Below are 20,440 nucleotides of genomic sequence, written 5' to 3' on the forward strand. Positions count from 1 at the left end.
TGTGCCCTCAAGTAGGACCTGACTCATAGCGACCCCTCCTTGGATTTCCGAGGCAGTATCACTATGGAAGTAGATTGCCCCACCTTCCTTCTGAGAAGTGGCTGGTGGGTTTGAACTGCCAGCCTTCTGGTTAGCAGTCAAATGTCTTAGGTACTATGCTACCAGAGCTCCCTGTAATGTTGTTGTTGTTGTTGTTTGCCGTTGAGTCAGCCCTGACTCACAGCGACCCCTCCTTGGGTTTCTGAGGCAGTATCACTATGGAAGTAGGATTGCCCAACCTTCCTTCCGAGGAGTGGCTGGTGGGTTTGAACCGCCAGCCTTCTGGTTAGCAGTCAAGTGCCTTAGGCACTATGCTACCAGAGCTCCTCTCCCTGTAATAGCTATAGCAATATTAAAAATACTTTTTTATTGAACTAAATTGAGTAATTGTTTAATTTATATAGATACCTTATGCCAAGATGTCTTATAGCCTTTAATGAATTTTGAGTCTCCAGGATGGAAATAAAGTATGCAAGTTTTCGAAAATTAAATTGATTATTGAACTTCCATTTCAGAAATGGTTTTCATAGAGGTAATATAGGGAGTGCTAGAACATGTGCTGCTGGAAAATATGTCACATGTATCATTATAATATCTGAGAAACTGTCCAAAGAGACAGAATATGTCCATTAGGTGCAAGTGTATTGAACATATAAAATATGAAATTTCATGGCAGTGTGAGGGATGCAGACATGAAGCATATTGTAATGCAGAGATTGGTGGAGCAGAGAAAGTTCCACACTGACAACTTTAAAAATATATGGTAATATGTGAGTAGATTGTACTATTTGAACCATTTGAAACAATTTTTTAGAGCAAAAACAGGGATTAGGAATGGCTTTGAATTTACATAAGTTTAGTAGTAAACTTTCTCCATATTTAAAAATTTCTCCTTGAAATTATCTGCAAAATACTAAAACCCTTAGCTTGTTTTTAAATAAATTCACCATTGAGAATTTATTTAAATTAGCTACACATTTAATTTTTCATAATTATCTAGCTGGGATGTTATTAATTAATTCAGTGATATACGAAAAATGCATTCTGTAAATTGTAAAAGTCAAGAAAGAATGTTTGATTTTTTCTTTTTATACTAAACTTACTTTATTCACTTTTTTTTCCTTTTTTCTTTTTTTTTTTTTCCTTTTCTTTGTGATTGTCTTCTATAATTAAATAGTATTCCAAAAGCAGTAAATCACACTATGTATGTTGATTTTTAAGTTGCATTGCTATTGATGCTTATATATGTTTTTACAGGTCTTTGTTTCTAAACTGGGCTGCAAAACCATAATAAACAATTTGCATGTTTTCTGTTTCTTATAGATTCTACAAAGAAATTAAAAGATGTTCTTGAAGAATTCCATGGTAACGGTGTGCTTGCAAAGTATAATCCTGAAGGGGTAAAACTTTTTTTTCTTTAAAAAAGTTTTATTATATGTGCTTTGGTTTGTGGGAATTCCTTATATAAAGAGTGCTTGGTAATGAGAAAATATATATATTAAATATATGTTATAGATATGTGATATATATGCATAATAATTTACCTATAAACACACATATGTAAATACATATATTAAACATACACTATAACATAAACAAAATGAAGTTCCTAATGAAATTTTACTCTGGAAGATATGTAAAGTGTTGTACTATATTTTTTATCCAACAAAGTTTTGGTGATGTAAATAACATTTCTCTATTCCATGCCTGAAAGAAAAAAAAAAAGCAAAAAGCCTGGTGAATAGTGTTAGCTTCTTCTTTTCCTAGGAGATAGGAAATGTGAATAGAGAGAGGGGGGAAGAAGTATCTATGACTCTATGGTCTGCAAAATGTAACTTTTAATTGGTATGTGTATGGGGCAGACAGTTACTCTTTTAGGGAATTATTTACTTGACAAAAGGAAGATTGGGTGATAGATACGTCTATCAAAGTATGCAGTTGGACCAGAAGAGGATTTTCTTCCCCACTATTTCATGCTTAACATACTAATAGTAAGCTTCTGAATCCTTGGGATTATTTCTGAATAAACACTGCATTTCCTGTGTACTGCTTTGGAACACAGTGCTTGCATGAACGTTTTTCCTTTCCTAATTATTTCTTAAATAGACTCCCATTTAATGTTATCTGAGAAATGTTATATATTAAATGTTTCATCACCATTACGAGGGGTTCACTTGCAGCTTCACTAAGTGATATTTCGATTGTGTGAGAGTTAAAACAAACTGTAGTTTATAAAAGACCCTTTTGCCTGGATGCATTTATTATCTATCTACATAGATTTGTTTGCTGAGTAAAATGTGATTTGGTTTTTGTTATTATTAATGTTTTGTTTTTCAATGTCTTTAAGAGCACAGTTCAGGTTATCCTTTAGTATTGTACTTCTTAATGTTTATAGAATTAATAGTTTAGTTACTAATAGTTAGAATTTCTTAATCCCAAACTCATAACTTTAGTATCATTCTCTAATTTTTCCAGTATTTTTCATAGTTATCTATTTTTCATGTCATATTTCCTTATTCCATATGCATGCTAATAAAGTATTGTGCATTTCCAAACTCTTTAACCTTACTAATATTTTTTATTTTTTAAAAAATAAAAGGAATCTTTATAACTATAAATGATAGGGAAAATAAAGGCAATTGAAAGACATTTGCATTTTCCTAAACCAGGCAAAAAGCAAATGTCTGGCCTACTTTCCCTCCAATTATATTTCACCAGATGCTACAGAATGAGGGGAAAAAAAAATGTTGGCAGATTAACTTGTATAACTGAAAACTTTAATGTCCCAGAAAGCAGAGTAGGAGAAGTAAACATGACAACTTTACTAAATTTTCTGTAGACCCTAAAATGTCATTAATATTTATATTCCCAACAATACTTGAAAGTTTGTATGTTATCAAATATGTGCACAGAGATTAGACCAGTTATTTTCTCCCTAGAGATAACTGCTGGTTATCAATTAATTTGAAACATGATCTTGTTTTAGAGCAGCCTTTCTGCTTCAAATTTTTCTTACTATTAACATCTCTCAGGATTTAGTCCTACTGATACTGTATTTTTTATGAGGACTATCAGTCACTGTATACTAGATTTATTGAGGTAATTACCAGAGTCATTGTTAAACACACATGTGATGTCAGCTTTTTCAATAATGTAATAGCTCTATAGCTCTCCATAAACCCACAGATCTGCTGATGAAATGCATTAATAATATAATGAAGAGTTGAAAAAAAAAAAAAGTAGATCTCATAGTCACACAAATATAGCTCTAATTGGAGAGCAAAACCATGCTCTAGTATTAACACTGATAGGAATCTATTCTTCAGAAGAAAAAATTAAAGTTGATAGGACTGTTTGAAAAACTAGTAGATATTTTAGTAGAAACTAATAGGAAATAATTAGGAATTTCTAATGTTGAGGATACAACCATTAAGGCCATGAGATTCTGTTCAATACATGACCTCGTTCTGTTTATAAAAAGTTAATCTAAGAGTATGAAATAATTCATGTCAATTGAAAAATGAAGTTAACCATGGTCTGTTAACTGATCAAGTTGTGCCTAAAATTGTTTAGCATGGATAACTGCTTATAGATGCTAAATGATCAAGGAAAATTTAGAAGTGATTAATCTAGCATGTCTTTAGAATGAATAATTAATAAGTCTTTGGTTTTCTAAACCAAAGATGGCTTATATCATTTACATGAACACTAGAAGGGAATAAGTATTCATATTTTAGCATATCTTTATAAAAACTCTGATATTTTCATAATTGTCTCTGGAAGGTTTTAATTGTACTATATGTGTTATTCATTATATTTATTTCATGTCAGTTAAATATTTGCTTATTACAGTCAAAGACTGATCTAGTCAGTGGTTCTCATGTTCTAGCCTGTATCGGAATCCTCAAGAGGGCTTGTTAAACATAGTTTGCTGCCCCCACCCTGAATTTATGATTCATTTGTTCCAAGGTTGGGCTCAAGAATGTGCATTTCTACCAGTTTTCAGTTGTTGCTGATGATCCTGGTCTGGAACCAAATTTTGATAACCATAGATCTAAGATCTGTTTCAAAATCAATCTGTAAACTAGAAATTTTAATTAAATTATCATAGGTATATGATAATGAGTCTACTTATCTTCCATTAACACATGTATTCTTTCTTTCCTTGCATGCACAGAAACAAGACATTCTTAACCAAGTAAGATATTTTCTTTTCTATTAAAATCTACATTTTCTTCTTTTTCTGATGTGAACTGTGAACTTGTCATCCATTCCTCTGAGCTATACTTCTATATCAATAAGATTGATATAGTTAGCCGGGCTGTGTATAATACTCATTAAATTAAAATTGAATTCAGGTACAATTGCAAATTTGTTCAAAAAGAGAGAAAGATTGCTAGCTATGTCAGTTAACGTCTCACATGGAAGAGATAATACCTTACTGAAATCAAAGAGTATCCAGAGTGTGGGCTTCAGTTTTGTAGATTCTGGACTTTAATATTCTAATTTCACTAAGACATAATCAGGACTGCTAAAATAAATCCTAATTAATAGGCTAAATTTATCAATTTGTAATATGAGATTTAAAAATTGTATGTAAAATAAAATTAATAAAGCAATTGTTTGGAGGGGCAGAATCTAAAGTATCATGCTCCATATTCCAGTACACAAAATTTTTAGATCTGTGGGGGAAACAAAGACTAAAAAGTCCTTTATTTTGCCCTCCCAGGGAGACGAATAGCCAATCTGTTGTATTAACTACCCTTTCGTAGTACAGACTATTTAATAAACTAAATTTTAGATAAATTGCTCAGTTAGGTGTATAGAATAACAACACATTTTAGCTAACCTCAATGCATATTTCTATCATGCTGCCTTCATTCCTTTAGAAATATTTTTTTTTTTACACAAATGTATGAGTTGTCTAAAACCATCATATTGCCTACCTTGAACAATGCTGGATATGTACTAGATGCTTCATATTCTTAAGATTCCTTGTGTTTTTAATAACAATAAACACAGTAATTCCATGCCCATAATTTACAGTATAATTGGTTACGGTAGAATTAGCTTGACTTATATAAAAGTCCTATCAGGCATATATTACAATCTCTGTTCATGCAGCATGACTGAAATGGCAACTCAATGACTGTGATGACTTTTAAGAGCTTCCATTTCACAGAATGATCTTTCTTTGACCTCATCCCTGACCTTTGTGGAAATCTATTAGCTCCCCAAAGACGAACTACGTGGACTTTATGGCACGTAGGAGGCTACCCCTCAGAGTAAAACGTTGCTAGTGTGAGTTTATATTTTCACCTCTTAGTCATTGAAGGGCATTTATTGAGCAGTTCTTGGTCAACAAACACACCATTCTGCACATTTTGCATCTCCATTATAGTCTCCCAGAAAACATGTGTCAAAGATAGCCATGGCTTTTCCTGAGGTCAGCAGAATGAATTTCTTCCTTCCTTTTGTTTTCACAGCCTTTTTTTCCGTATGCAGTTTAGGCAAAGAATTTCAGTTGCAGAATAGCAAGACTGGCCAGAGCATGAGACTAGGCAGAGGTCAAAGAAAAGAGCATGCACATGTTACTGTTTTCTATGTGCTCATTCCATTATCTGTGTTCTCTGAATGTAAGATTTTCTCTATCCACATTTCTTGTCAGTAGAAGACTCTGGGCTCAAGGCTGAGATACTGTCTTTAGCTCTGTGGGATTCCCTTAACTTTGTTCTTAGTACTCCATTCTGTAGTTTTCTGTTACTGTGTATACCTTTACATTCAGAAAAGTGAGTTGCTCCATCCAGTTAATAAGGAACTTGGAAATTCAGAACCTACATTATGCAATGCTACTCTCCAATATAATATTTAAAATGTCTTTTACATGGATTATTGATTAATATAATTCTTAGCAATATTGTAATCACCTTTTTACTGTAATTTATATTTATTCTTCCAGAATTTAACTCAAATTTTGCCATTGAAGAAAACATCTGGAAAATATAACAGATTTTAAAATTTCAAAGGAAGTGAGTTCAAATCTCATATCTGCCACATATTAACAGGATTGGGAAAAGATATATAATCTCTCCTAATCTCAGTTAAAAAGAAGAGAATATCATTTTATTGGATCGTTGAAAGGTTAAATACTAAAGATTGTAAAATGATTAGTTTGGGAGCTCTGGTAGCATAGTGGCTAAGGCACTTGACTGCTAACCAGAAGGCTGGTGGTTCAAACCCACCAGCCACTCCTCGGAAGGAAGATGGGGCAATCTACTTCTGTAGTGATACTGCCTCGGAAACCCAAGGAGGGGTCTCTATGAGTCGGGTCCAACTTGACGGCATATAACAACAACATGTCTGGCTCATATTTAGATTAATGTTTAGAAGCAATGGCTGTGTTGATCTCACTTTAGTATCTAACGTGATTACATACAAAGAAAGCGGAACATGTATGGAAGTGAGAGTGTGGAATCAATGCTTGGAATTGAGGAAGAATCCCTTGCAGACCAATTGTCAGGATGTCTGGGATATGTTCCCAATAAGTCAGTCCTTTCACCCTAGTTTTCTCAAGACCTCACTTTTCTCACCTATAAAATAAGAACATATAACTGATATATTTTCTACCCCTCAAATAATTTCCTTATACTATCTGGCATGAGTGGGGGACATAACATTTAATTTCCTCCCTCTTCCAAGAAGGGCTACAATCCAGAGGGTTATCCTAGCAGTAGAATTATTATGTCTGTTTTATTTTCTCTATCTCCCACAATTGCTTGGTAGCAAGGAGTGAAAGTAACATGTTAACCACCATATCTGCTTTTTGTCTGTATTACCGTCAATAGAATTTCAATAATCTTCCTTTTCTTATCAAACCTACAACTAGAACACATCAAAGACTGGATAGCATGCCTACTGTAGTTTGGTACTATTGATCTGATACTGACTGAGTATTAATTATTCTTGGAATGCATAGCATATTTCATTTCAATATGTAGCTCCAGTTTTCTTTTCTTTCTTTCTTTTTTTTTAATTGTGATTGGAATGAAAGTTTACAGAGCAAATTCATTTTCCATACAACAATTCATAAACGTTTTGCTTCATGACATTGATTGCAATTCCCATAGTGTAACAGCTCTCTTCTCACTTCTTCCCTGTGATTACCTTTCTCCTGTGTCCTTCTTTCCTATGCATTCCTGCCCACTGAACTATCTCCTGTGCAAATATTGTCCTTCTGACCTCCCATGGTTGATTGTTCTAAAGAGTGTACCTATCTGATATAAATATTCACCCTATACACCTATCTATTGTTTGGCTGGAAGGCACAGGAGTGAGTTCTCTTCCAGGCCTGACAGGTGACTAGGGGCCATAGTATTGAGGTTTTCACCACTCTCTATCAGACAAGTAAGCCTGGTATTTTTTTTATAATTTTGAGTTTTGTTCTATGTTTTTCTCTCACTCTTTCCAGGATCTCCTACACTGATCCCTTTCCGTGTGGTGACAGATAGCTGGGCACCATCTGGTTTTTCTGGTCTCAGGGTCATCTAGGCTGAAGTTCACAGGGTCCACTAGGTCCCTTGGACTAATTATTTCCATGAATCTTTGATTTTCTTCATTCTTCTTTCCTCTGGACAAGGAGAGACCCATTAGTACATCTTAGATGGCTGCTTATAAGTTTTTAAGACCCCATTCACTACTCACCAAAGTAGGATGTAGAACAATGATTTTGTGTAATACATCAGTTGAGCTTGATGTCCCCTGAGATCATGGTCCAACAGTCACTCCCTCATGGTGATTGGCTGTGGTTAAGAAGTTATCATAACTTTGTCCCCTGTTAGTCCTATTATATATATGGACATTCTCATAGCATATACAAATACATATGTAGAAATACCATCTGCAAAACTTCTATACAGTCATGGATATATTCCATTTGCCTAGACATACCTGATCATTCAGCATGTCTATGTATCCACCCCTAGATTAATGTTTGATATTACTGATAATGCAATATTATGTATATAAAAGTGTTTTTTTTTTTTTTGTAAGATAGGTAAGAGACAAATCTTTATTTGGGTGAAGGGAAAGGCAATATAGCAAATGCAAGTGATCAACACAATAACACTAAGGAAAACGAAGACACAGAGAGGTGCACAAGAGTTTCAGTTTGTTTGTCCTGATACTCAGAGAATTCCTCTAGTGTAAAATGGAACTGTGCTAAGCAATGTGAAGGTATTTATATAGCTATTTATCAGATTAATTATTTAGTCACATCATAAATATTTAAACAAATCACTTTGAATGTATTGTTGCAGATTTCTAATAGTGCACTGAGTAACATATCTCAGCATTTACAAAACTATTCTATCAAGTGTATGAAAACACTTAGAATTTGGGAGTGAATAATATACTGCATCTTATCCTATACTGTGAGGTTAACTTAATTCTTTGACTGGCTAAGTAATTCCTGTCAATTCTAATCTGTTCCTCCCTGAATCTGACATAACTACACAGAAATAAGAAATATCTAAATATGTAACAATCAACCAGTTACTGTTGAGTCAATTTTGACTCATAGCAACCCCTTGTGTGTTGGAGCAGAAGTGTGCTTCATGGGGTTTTCAACGACTGTGTTTTCAGAAGCAGACCACCGATGTCTTTTCTCAGATGCCTCTGAGTAGACTTGATCCTCTAACCTATTGTTGAGTCCATTAACTGTTTGCACCATCCAGAGATTCCAGTAATTATTTAGAGCATATGAAATTTAATTATACCAGTTGCTTGAATTTGCTTTCTCTACAAATTAGTTGAAAAAACTAGTTTAAATGTATTTGGAAAATAAACAAACTATTAACTCTTCTTACTTCAACACCACTCATCTGTCAGTTTGTTGTACTGTGGTAGCTTGCATGTTGTTGTGAGGTTGGAGGGTCCAAAAACAAAATAAAAAAAAAAAAAACCTCACTGCCGTCAAGTGGGATCCAACTCATAGCAACCCCTCTTTGGGTTTCTGAGGCAGTATCACTACGGAAGTAGATTGCCCAACCTTCCTTCTGAGAAGTGGCTGCTATGGCATCTATATTTCAAATACTAGCAGGGTTGCCTATGGTGGGCAGGCTGCAGCAGAGCTTGCAGACTAAGACAGTCTCAGAAGAAGGAAGGGGCCATCCACTTCCCAAAGAATTGGCCAGTGAATGGCAAAGAAACACTGTCTGATATATTACTAGTTCAACAATAGCAGCCAGCTTTGAAAGGTGATATTTAAGTGCTTTTTAGAGATTAGTTATTATTTCACTTTTTGAATACCATTGTGTAATTAACATAGGAGTTACAAACTAGGTTAGAGAATAAAGTGATCCTGGGGTCCTTAGGTGAGATTTTTGTAGTTTTTTTTAATGGCAAGTAGAGCAAACAGTAAACTGCCATACCTGGACTTTATTTTTAGGATTTTGTCTATTGTTTTCACCATCAATAATAGCCTCTTTAAAAGAAAGACACTAAAGGATACCACTGGAAAATAAAATATGGAGATCTCTGTAGAAAGACCTAGAATGTGTAAGGATTTTAAGTTTATTAACTAAGCACAAGGAAATCATGGATAGTATTTTTAAGATGAACAAATTAAATATGCCATTTATGAAAACACCCCCAAAAGGCAGGGTGGACAATAGACTTGAGTAGTAGACAACACCAGTTACAAATTTATTGAAGCAATCAATCAAGTGATGAAAACAGACAGCATTGGATTATAATGTAGGCTGGGAAAGATTTAGAACAAGTTTCAGACATACTATCAAAAGGTGATATGTTACACTCTGGATGACAAAGTAGATGACAAAAATGTACAGTCCACTCAAAGTTTTCAAACTTAGGTAATAAAGTATACAGTCATAAAATTACATTTCATTTTTTAAACCTTATTTTGTGTTTATTGCTTTTTCTAAAGTGGTAGGTATAATGAAATACCAGCCAATGCATTTGATACTGATAAGCTAGTATCAAAACATCTTGTACCACATGTGAATATTGGAAAATCTGTCTGTGAAATGATATTTTCATTAACTATAACAGAGTGGACTCTGAAGTAAGAAATAGGTTTGAGTTGCTAGCTAGGATCTTTTGCTTGGGTGACTCACTTAACTTCTCTGAGAATCAGCTTTCTCATGTTTAAAATAATAATAATAATAATAACATCTACTCGCTGGGTTATTGTGAGGTTTATATGATGGCATACACATAACTGTTAATGCAGTTATTTCTATCATATACTACTAGCATTTTAATCATCTAATATCATTTAATCATCTAATAATCTAATATCATCTTTCTATTTAGGGACAATGGAGAAGATCACTGACTAAAAATTAAAATGAAAAATTGGGGGCTTTTGTGGAGAAGGTGGGAAATAAAACACTCATCACTGAGAGAGAAACACAGAAAAAGAGAAAAGCATTTGGTATAAAATGAAGCTATTGGGTTACTTCCCAAATGCACTTAAAATCAAAAACCCACTGTGATCATGTTGATTCCTACTATAGAGACCCTATAGAAATGAGTAGAACTGCCTAAGAGGGTTTCCAAGGGTATAAATCTTTACAGAAGCAAGCCAATTGCTTCATCTTTTTTCCGTGGAGCAGCTGGTAGGTTTGAACAGTCAGATACTTTAGCCACTGTACCACCAGAGCTCCTTAAAGCCAAATGCACTTATTGCATATATAATATACTTACTAGATACTGTGTCTGTCTGTGTGGGAGAAAGAGAAATGGTCAAGATAATCTGTACTATCAAACAGTGTCAATTTAGTGAATCTATTTTATGTATTCCCAGATTTACGTGCTTCCCCTCAAGGGAATTCTTAAGCCCTAAAAATAATGGGTGGATTCTCTGACCTAGTTGTAAAATTTTACTCTGTCACAGTTATATGTTGGCTTTCTGCATGTTTTCTGGTCTTACATCTCTTCTCATCTTACAGTTTCTCCCAGGACTAACCCTGGTAGATTTGGACATTTATGGCTTAAAAAAAAAAAAAAGCCTTGATCTTATGAGGTAGTATAGATTTGAAGTTCATTCAAACTCTCAGTCATTTTGCTATGGTGGTGTGATTTTTTTTTTTTTTTTTTTTTGGTATGAATCTGCTAAAAAAAACCCAAACATATAGTTATGATATGGTAATATTTTAAAAGACTCTCGTTATATATATATATATATATATATATATATCAGTGAAAGATCATACTCCTGTTGAAAAGCTTTTTTTTTTTAATTTTACTCCATTTGTCAAATTCTTTTCATCCCACCTGAATTGAAGTTTTTTCTTATTAGATTGCCTTCAAACAGAAAATTAAGTGAATTTTTGCTAGTTTTGCCATTTCCATGTCCATTCCTCAAACAAGCAATGAACACCTACGATGTAAAAGACTATGTTAAACAAAGTGCTGTGCAAAGTTGTCTTGGCTCTGATAGTCCAGCAGCCAAGAGAAGATATGAATGCAAATATATGTGCACGTACATCTACACGAACAGAATACCTTTGAGAAATTCTCCTCAGAGTGAATATACAGCTCCATTTCTAATTGACATGAAGGCAATTCCTAATGAGGAACAGCTTCCCATTCCTTGATCATCAGGTTTAAAATTGCCAGCACCTCCCTTGTGTGTGTGTGTGTGTGTGTGTGTGTGTATAAACTTATTTCTTCTTCATTTTTTTCTACGGAACTTAATATCATAAAATATTTAATCTATTTATTTTACTATTTTCTAATTCCTGTTATTAGCAGATACTCTCCCTGATGGGAGAACTTTTCTGTCTTAAGGTAATATCTTTATCCTGACACCTGGAAGAAAGGCCAGTAGAGACTAGTTACTCAAAACTCATGTGTTTAATATGAGAAAATCTCTACCCTGAAATTGCCAGAATAAATTAAAATGATAATAGAATGATGACATTTTTTTAAAAAATTCACTTTGAAAATACTTGGATAGATACTAGTGGTATCTTTTTAGTATAAAAACAAAGGATCCAGATGGTCAGATATAATAATGAAAGGCATATAGAAATGTTTTTGAATTTGGGCCAATTTGGCAGCGACATGTGAACATCCTCCCCAGTCTATATTCTTTGCAGATTCTTTTTGTTATCTCTCTAAATAATCTGTGCTTTTTAAGGAGGTGGGGTAGTGGGGGTGGGAAGAACCACTTTTCAAAATTTGAATACTGTTTTGTATGTCTGCCTGTATTTGAATGATAACCAGTTAGATTTTGGAAAACTCACTCAATTAAATGAAACCTAATTTTCTCATTAATGTTTCCACTGGTAACACATAAAAATGATCTCATTCTATTGAAAGGTGACAGTTTTCAAAAAGAGACTATAAGCTGCTGCACAACAGGAGTGGAAAGTGTATAATCTGATACCTCAGTTTGGAAACTTTCTGTTAAAAAATGAGATACAAAAATATATAGATTGGTGATATCACAAATTTATTAGAAATTTTTGATATTTTGGAGAGCATAGGATTTTAGGAGCAATTTAAAAATTGTTTACTAAGGAAACAAAGTGTATGAGTTGAACAGGAAAGACCATGAGAGACCATTCCTCAGTGAGTTAGAACTGAAGTGGTTTAATGTTTATGATAAAAAAAAAAGTTTGGATTTTGCCTCATGTAAGCTGTGTGTAATGACAAAAAATGTAAAGAAAAGGAGATTTGTTCCCTGGACTATGGTAAAGAAGGAGTTGGAAGAAGTCAGTAAAACTTTAATCATAAGTAAGATGGCACCATCCAGTAGAGATCATTTAAGAACTGAGATTTTGATTGTTTTTATATCTGTTAAAAGTCTTTTATTTTTTCAAGTAAGATACATATTTTTAAATGCCTCCTTTCTGAAATAAGTAATGTGTCAATGCTATCTGATGCAGAACAATTATAGCAAAATGTGTAAGGCACTGAAAAACTGAAGATTTGAAGGATGGAAAAAAAAAACTTTCTAGTTTTCTGGATCAATGAAGAGGAGGACAAATGAAATTAAAAAAAATCCATCTAAACTCAAATGGGTGCTTCTTTATTGTTGAGCACCTACTCTGTGCTCAACTTTGTATTAAGTGTTTTACATCAATTTATTTATTTGTTTTTTAAATTGTGATTTGGGTGAAAGTTTACAGAGCAAATTCACTTTCCATACAGCAGCTCACATATGCTTTGTCTCATGACATTGACTAAAATTTACCACAATGAAACTGCTCCCATCCCACTTCCTCTCCATAGTTACCTCTTCCCTGTGTCCTTTCCTCCATCCACTCCTGCCCCCTGAGCTTTCTCCCTGTGCATACACAGCTCTCCTATTCTCCCATGATTGTTCTCTCCAAGGAGTGTACCTACCTAATGTAAATGTTCACTATATGTGCCTGTCATACGTTGGCCTTCTCTTTACCCAAATCTATACTTGTCTCTACCTATCTTACAATGTTCCTTATCCTCCCCTCCCACCCATGGTAAGCAACAAAGAAAATTTGCTTTCATATATAAACCTTTCCTTGACTTTTACAATAATGGACTAATACAATATTTGTACTTCTGTGATTGACTTATTTCATTCAGCATAATGTCCTCCAAGTTCATCCACATATTGTGGTGTTTTGCAGATTCTATGTTATTCTTTAGGGTTGCATAGTATTCCATTGTGTGTCTGTACCATAGTTTGGTTATCCATTCTTCAGTTGATGGGCACCTAGGTTGTTTCTATCTTTTGGGTATTGTAGATACTGCTGCTATGAACATGGGTGTGCATATATCTGTTCTTGTCCTGGCTCTCACTTCTTTAGGATCAACTTATTATCTTAATGCATTTAGCATGGTTGATATTATATACCACTTTACACTGAAGAAATTAAGCATTTGGAGAAAGTTGCTTTTTGTTTGCTGAGCAAGTCTCCTTGAGAACTGTAAATAGAAGGGATAAAGGAGGAACGTAATCCTTATTAAGAGGATGCTAGTCATTTAAGTTTATTTTTCATTTTGGTTAGACATTTTTTTCTGTCGTTTTTTTTTTGTTTGTTTGTTTAAACTATTTTTCTGGTTTTCACCTTTAAATTGTAGGCACCCAATTTCAAAGTAGTTATTGGTGAGTTATACATGACTACTTAAGACTCGAGATCATGCAAAGAACAGATGACTAGACCTGGAAAATTTTATTTTGTTTTGTTTTTTGAACAGCACCTACATTCTTTGCCCCAAATCACTACTGGAATTTTAAACAATTTTTTTTTTTTTTATTCTATAATCCTTGTTTTTGCTTGTTTATTGTTGTTGCTTTACTATGTCACTAAGTTAAATTAAACTCTTGGTTAGATATAGCTCTGCTCACAATATATTCATAGTGTAAAAAAGAACCAGAGAAAAACTCAGAGCAATTGAAACATTTTTTTTTTTTCTTTTAGAAGTTCATATTTTATTATCGGCTTTATAAAAATAACAAAAAATTGATGTTTTCTTAAATGCATCTGATAACATTTAAGGAATATGACTGAGGCTTATTCTTAAGTTTTGTGGGTAATTGTGAACATTTAAACAAATATAATTTGTATTTTTTTTACTTACATGGTGCTTACTATGTGCCAGAATACCATTCTAGCACTTGAAAAATATTGAATAATTTAATCCTCATAACCCAAAAGGTAGTTACTATATTTTCATTTTATAGATAAGGAAAATGAGGCACATAAATTATCCACAGTCAGATGGCTAGAAAGTGTTGGACACAAGACTTGATCCAGGTATTCAACTTCAAAGACTATTTCCCATATCATCTGGTATGTTGCCAAGCAAATAGGTGACTACAAATGGTTTAGGGCACAGGAAAAATTTCTACCATAAATATCCTTTCTTCTAACTACAGTATCTGAATATTTTCATTACACAAACTTCCAGTAAATTTGCAGTGAAATCAACTCCTTTTTTCCCTATAAGTCTTCTTCCTTCTTGAGGATTATCTATCAGAATTGATATCTCATCCAACTGACTGAGGATTACTTCTCTTTCAATAAGTCATCTCTAAGTAACCCTTATAACAAGAGTAGATACTCTCACTTAAGAAACTTTATTTAGAGTCAGTCGCTTGATTTTTGGCTTCGTCTGCATATTTTCAAACTTGGCTTCAATCATTTTGGAAAATTGCTTTTTGGAAGGAATTATGCTACCTGAGGCAAAATATTATTTATAGTTTTCAGTTAACATAGTTTACTCCACTAGCAGAATTTCAATATTCTTTTGTAGTGATTTATTAAATATGGAAGAAAATTAAGTCTTTTTACTGCAGTAACATAAATTTTTAAAGTGTCCTTTTGCGAATGAATGATTAAAACAAAATAAAAATAACTTAAACTAAGTATGCCAAATGTCAGATTAAGTTTTAGTCAGAGTCTTGGAGCCATTAATAAACAAAGTTATAGATTTTGGTTTTGTTTTTTATTGGCTTGAGGTTATCTTAGATACAAAAGCATACACAGTACATGTACTTAACTGATTCATGATTTAAGATACATAAAATTACTTTTCTTTAATGATGTCTCTGTATGTCATATTTTACTTTAAGTTTATCTACAAATAATACAATAATAAAATTGGTCATTCACCACTACTTACAGCCGATATTATTACAAAGGGAAAAATAGACTTTTTCTCTTTTAAAATAATATTTTATGGAAATAATTTTATGTCACTTCTCAGGAATTGAACAAAATTAAGGACATTAGTTTGCCAAATTTATTTTTTCCCTATTTTTTGTTTTATCCTAGTTACATTAACTAATGTAAAGCTAAGGAGAATGTATAGATATATAAATAGTATACCACTTTAAGCACATATATATATGTATTTATATAACATATACACATAAAAACATCTTTCCATATAAGCACTAGCATAATTACTGTCAATATGTCTGAGTATTTTTTCACTGAATTTATTTATACAGTGTTTCATTTCTAGCAAAAATATTTGAGATGAGTAATATTATTTTTGAAATATTTATTGTATGGGTTAGAATCTGTTGAAAGCAAGCATGGTACAAAGAAGTTTAGATACATGACCTAATGTTTTCCTCACAATAGTGGGATGAGACAGATATTATTATTATCTTGATGCTAAATTAGAGATTAACTGATTCATAGCGAGGTTAAGGAACTCATCTAAAATCACCTACCTAGTAAGTAAGATACCAGAGCCAAAGCTCAACAATAGAACAGTGACTCCAAAACATGCTTGCATCCATACTGACAATTACCGAGAGTTCTGTATAAAGGGTACGTATACATATGAACCAGTAGGACTTTATTTATTGTATGCATGTACATATACATACATAGATATAATACATGAAAAATAAATATAGGCTATGTGTTACATACCAAAGAACCAAAGTCACTGCCGTCTAGTCGGATCTGACCCACAGCGATGCTGCCTTGGGTTTCTGAGAAGGTATCACTACGGAAGTAGATTGCCCAACCTTCCTTTCAAGGTATGAGTATATATGTTTGAATTGCATAATTGCCCTTGGCTAAACAATTGGAGATGTATGATTTTCTTGATTTTTTTTTTTTTTCACTTATAGGAAATAATATTTCATGAAGTGATATTTTGCAGTATTATTATATGGAAACAATTAAAGTCAGGGTTATTAAGTAACAGTTGTCTATCTCAAAATTAATTCAAATATATTTAAATACTTAATGATCAAAAGGTAGATGGATTTGTGATGGGATCTTTTCTCCTTTTAGAAATAGGTAACTCCATTTAAAATTCCTTGAAAGAAAACCAACTCAGAAAACTTATGAAATAAGTGGATTCGATGGACTTTTACAGATTGGTAGTGGCTAGACTTACAGATAGATAGTAGCTAGACTTATGTAACCCACCAGCCACTTGTCAGAAGGAAGGTTGGGCAAACTTCTACAGTAGTGATACCGCCTTGGAAACCCAAGGAGGGCTCTTTATGATTTGGGTCTTACTTGACAGCACATAACAACAGCAACAACAGACTTATATAATGAAGATAAGAAACTTATCATCATGTCTTAAAGAGTGGAACATTTGAAGAAGCAAATTCTGGATCCACATACACTATATATATCTGTATAAATTATAAGGCTCTGAAATAGTTTGACTTGCAGGATTACTGCAGCAGCACCAGTTACTGAATTATATACCATTGAGACTAATCAAAGATAATTGCAAATTGTATGTATATTTGCCAATAGGTGGAAATGCATGCTTGCAAGGTAAAACTTCTTTTTCAGTGTTTCCTAAAATGTTTATAACATCTGAAGAAAACTATTATTTGGTGACCTTAAGTAAGTGATGTGCAATTTTTTTTTTTTTTAATTTTATCATCTGGGAATGTTCTGGGACGATGGCTTTATGACAGTTAGGGAATTGGGTAGATGACTACTTTGAACATGTTTCTTGGATGGTTCATTCTCATCGTAACCTGGATGATTTGAGGCAGCCATACCAAATGGAGCAGTAGTCCTTCACGATCTGAGTACATGGACAAGCAGGTGCATAGCACAAATGATGCACAACTATTTTCATCTTCTCTAACCATTTATATTCTGTTCAGTAGTTATAATCTTTCCTCATTTTTGCCTGAAAGTTCCATCAAGCTCATGGGTTTTCTGCTCAATTTTCAGTAATTGAGTCCTTGAAGTGACTTTAAGAAGTAAATAGGGTGTCAGTTTTGTAATTAGAATATTCAATTTAGGACATTAACAAAAATCTTGAGTCAGCGTGGGCTCAATTCAGACTTACAGACCCTCCATCCACAATCTGTCCCTTGCTGGCTGCTGTTCTGAACCTCACAATGGCTAAAACAGGCTGTATAAAACCACATCAAACCCACTGCCATAGAGTCCATTCTGACTCATAGCAACCCTATAGGACAGAGTAGAACTACCTCATAGGGTTTTCTGAGACTGTAAATCTTTACAGAAGCAGACTGCCTCATCTTTCTCCTATGGTACAGCTGGTGGGTTTGAATCACTGACCTTATGGTTAGCAGTCAGAAGTTTTAATCACTATAACACCAAGCTCCTTAGGCTACATAAAAGAGAGTAGTAAATAGATCAAATTTGACCTAAAGATTCACCATCATGCTCTCTAGCATCAGCACATGGAGTGCCATAGTAGTTTCTTCAAGGACTCCCTTTCAGGTCTCTCCTCCCTTGCACTGGATGGATGTGGCTTTATTCTAGCTCCTTCTGCTGTGGTTGTCTAGTCCCTTCAGATAATATACTGGATAGGACCCAAGAAAACCCCACCTGCCTTGTCCTGCTGCAACCAGGTACACATCTGTTTCCCAGCAAACACTCATGCATCCCTTCAGTCTTGAGTGTTGACCAAGACCAATATAGCACCATTTTCTTGTCTTTACCTCCAAAGCACTCACACTCTCATCCTTTAATTTTCCGGGTGAGACTCAGGTTATGGGCCACTGTCCTCAACTGCCTGAAAGGAACAACCTGTCCAAGTGGCTCCAGTGAAGCCTTCTTATTTAGCATGAACTTAGGAGATGATGCAAATCATAATTACTCCAAGTAGACATGGCCACACTTAGCATAGCAGCAGTTCTTTCCAAATGAATTTCTACTCTTACATAGCTCTGCCATGAATGAGAGTGTCACAGATCTTGAAATAGATTTATTTGCCAATCCTTATGATGATTTGGACTCTCATTGTGGAATTTTATATCAGTTTATCTTGATGTTCAGTTGAAACTTTAATTCAGCCACTTTTTACAGTTCTCAAAAGCAATAGTCAACATTATTGACAAGCAAAGTAGATGAGGAATTCCTTTCTTTCTAAATGATTGCTGTATTCCTGACTCAGTATGGGTATGCTCATATTAATTATCTGATTTACTCATCACAACTCTATGGGATTGGTAATATTATCTCACGTTTCCAGAGAAGGAAACTGAATTTTCAAGAGTAAAATTTGTAAAATCTTATAGATACTATCAAAGTAAAGTGAGTAAATAAACAGTTTCTGCTCTTCTTGCTGTATCCCAGGTGAGACATATACCACCAACTGCTTCTTAAATTGTTAACCTTCTTCTGCAGAGTTGGATATAAAATTCTTTTGAAGTTATTTCCATTACTAATGACTTTGAACAAAACACCAAATCTCTTCCCTTGGCAGCATCTTAAAATATTTGCTTTATTATTTTTTTTTCCAGACAATAGATTTCGAAGGTTTCAAGCTATTCATGAAGACATTTCTGGAAGCTGAGCTTCCTGATGATTTCACAGCACACCTTTTCATGTCATTTAGCAACAAGTTTCCTCATTCTAGTCCAATGGCCAAAAATAAGCCAGCTCTCCTCTCAGGTGGTAAGTTGTTGATTCACTTTGAAAATTATAAACTGTAAATATCTCAAATGGAAAACCAGTGTCAATGTTTCTATAGAACAAAAGACGATTTGTTTAAAAATTGTCTTTGCTCCATACTTTATGTTTTCACATTAAAATTGTGTAAATCACTTAAAATATATCTGCTATAATAATAGCTGAAATTTAGGAAAATATAATTTATCATTTTCCATCACATGCCATCCAGTGTCTAAGAAGTCTATTTAGGTAATAATTTTAAGAAATGTTTTTATCACAGATGGAAAAGTGCTGTATCTTAAATGACTGCCTATAAATATATAATAGTTTACATGAAAATATAGTAAAAAAAGTTGTCTAGCAAACTTATAATAATTAATATTACGTGTGCTAATGACCAATATACTTTCACATTCTCAGATTTATAAGCTCAAAACAAACTTGATTTTCTGTTAGATATTTTCAACTTTTGTCAGCATAGAGATGCTTGGTTCTTTCATGCTGAGTATATTTTAGACAACATACGTTAATATATTTTGCTAATTGTATCAATCTGTGCCTGGTCTGGGAAATATCAATCATACTATATTACATTAGAGAATATAAAATTGGAAATTGGTTTAAAAAATGTTGTTGTTAGGTGCCGTCGAGTTGGACCCTACTCATAGCGACCCTTCCTTGGGTTTTCGAGGCAATATCACTAGGGAAGTAGATTGCCCCATCTTCCGAGGAGTGGCTGGTGGGTTTGAACTGCCAGCCTTCTGGTTAACAGTCAAGTGCCTTAGGCACTATGCCACCAAATGTTAGAGGATTGGAAAAACAAAGAAAAATCACAGGAAGAATATGCACCACCCAAGGCTTGGAATAACAAACCCAGAAGCTTGGAGAAAGGGCTCTTGGAACTAAAAAACAGTCTTCTGAGGAGATAATGCCTGGCAGATCTAGGCTAGGATTTCTAGGAACTTCCTGGCTGGTTCTGGTAGCACAGGTGCTCAAGGAGGGGAATGTACCCCTAACTCAGA

General features: G+C 33.8%; 1 protein-coding gene across 1 annotated transcript in view; it reads left to right on the forward strand.

Moving 5' to 3' along the window:
* The window catches only part of DGKB (diacylglycerol kinase beta), a 913,416-nt gene that overhangs the window by 134,520 nt on the left and 758,456 nt on the right, over nt 1–20,440 (forward strand). Inside the window, exons 2-4 of the mRNA XM_007946219.1 lie at nt 1,363–1,439; nt 4,217–4,237; nt 19,268–19,421. Coding sequence (XP_007944410.1) covers nt 1,363–1,439; nt 4,217–4,237; nt 19,268–19,421 — 252 coding nt within the window. The remainder of the gene's footprint in view (nt 1–1,362; nt 1,440–4,216; nt 4,238–19,267; nt 19,422–20,440) is intronic.

This window comes from Orycteropus afer, unplaced genomic scaffold (assembly GCF_000298275.1).
Source record: "Orycteropus afer afer isolate SDZICR_OR568_19922 unplaced genomic scaffold, OryAfe1.0 scaffold00008, whole genome shotgun sequence".
Classification (NCBI taxonomy): domain Eukaryota; kingdom Metazoa; phylum Chordata; class Mammalia; order Tubulidentata; family Orycteropodidae; genus Orycteropus; species Orycteropus afer.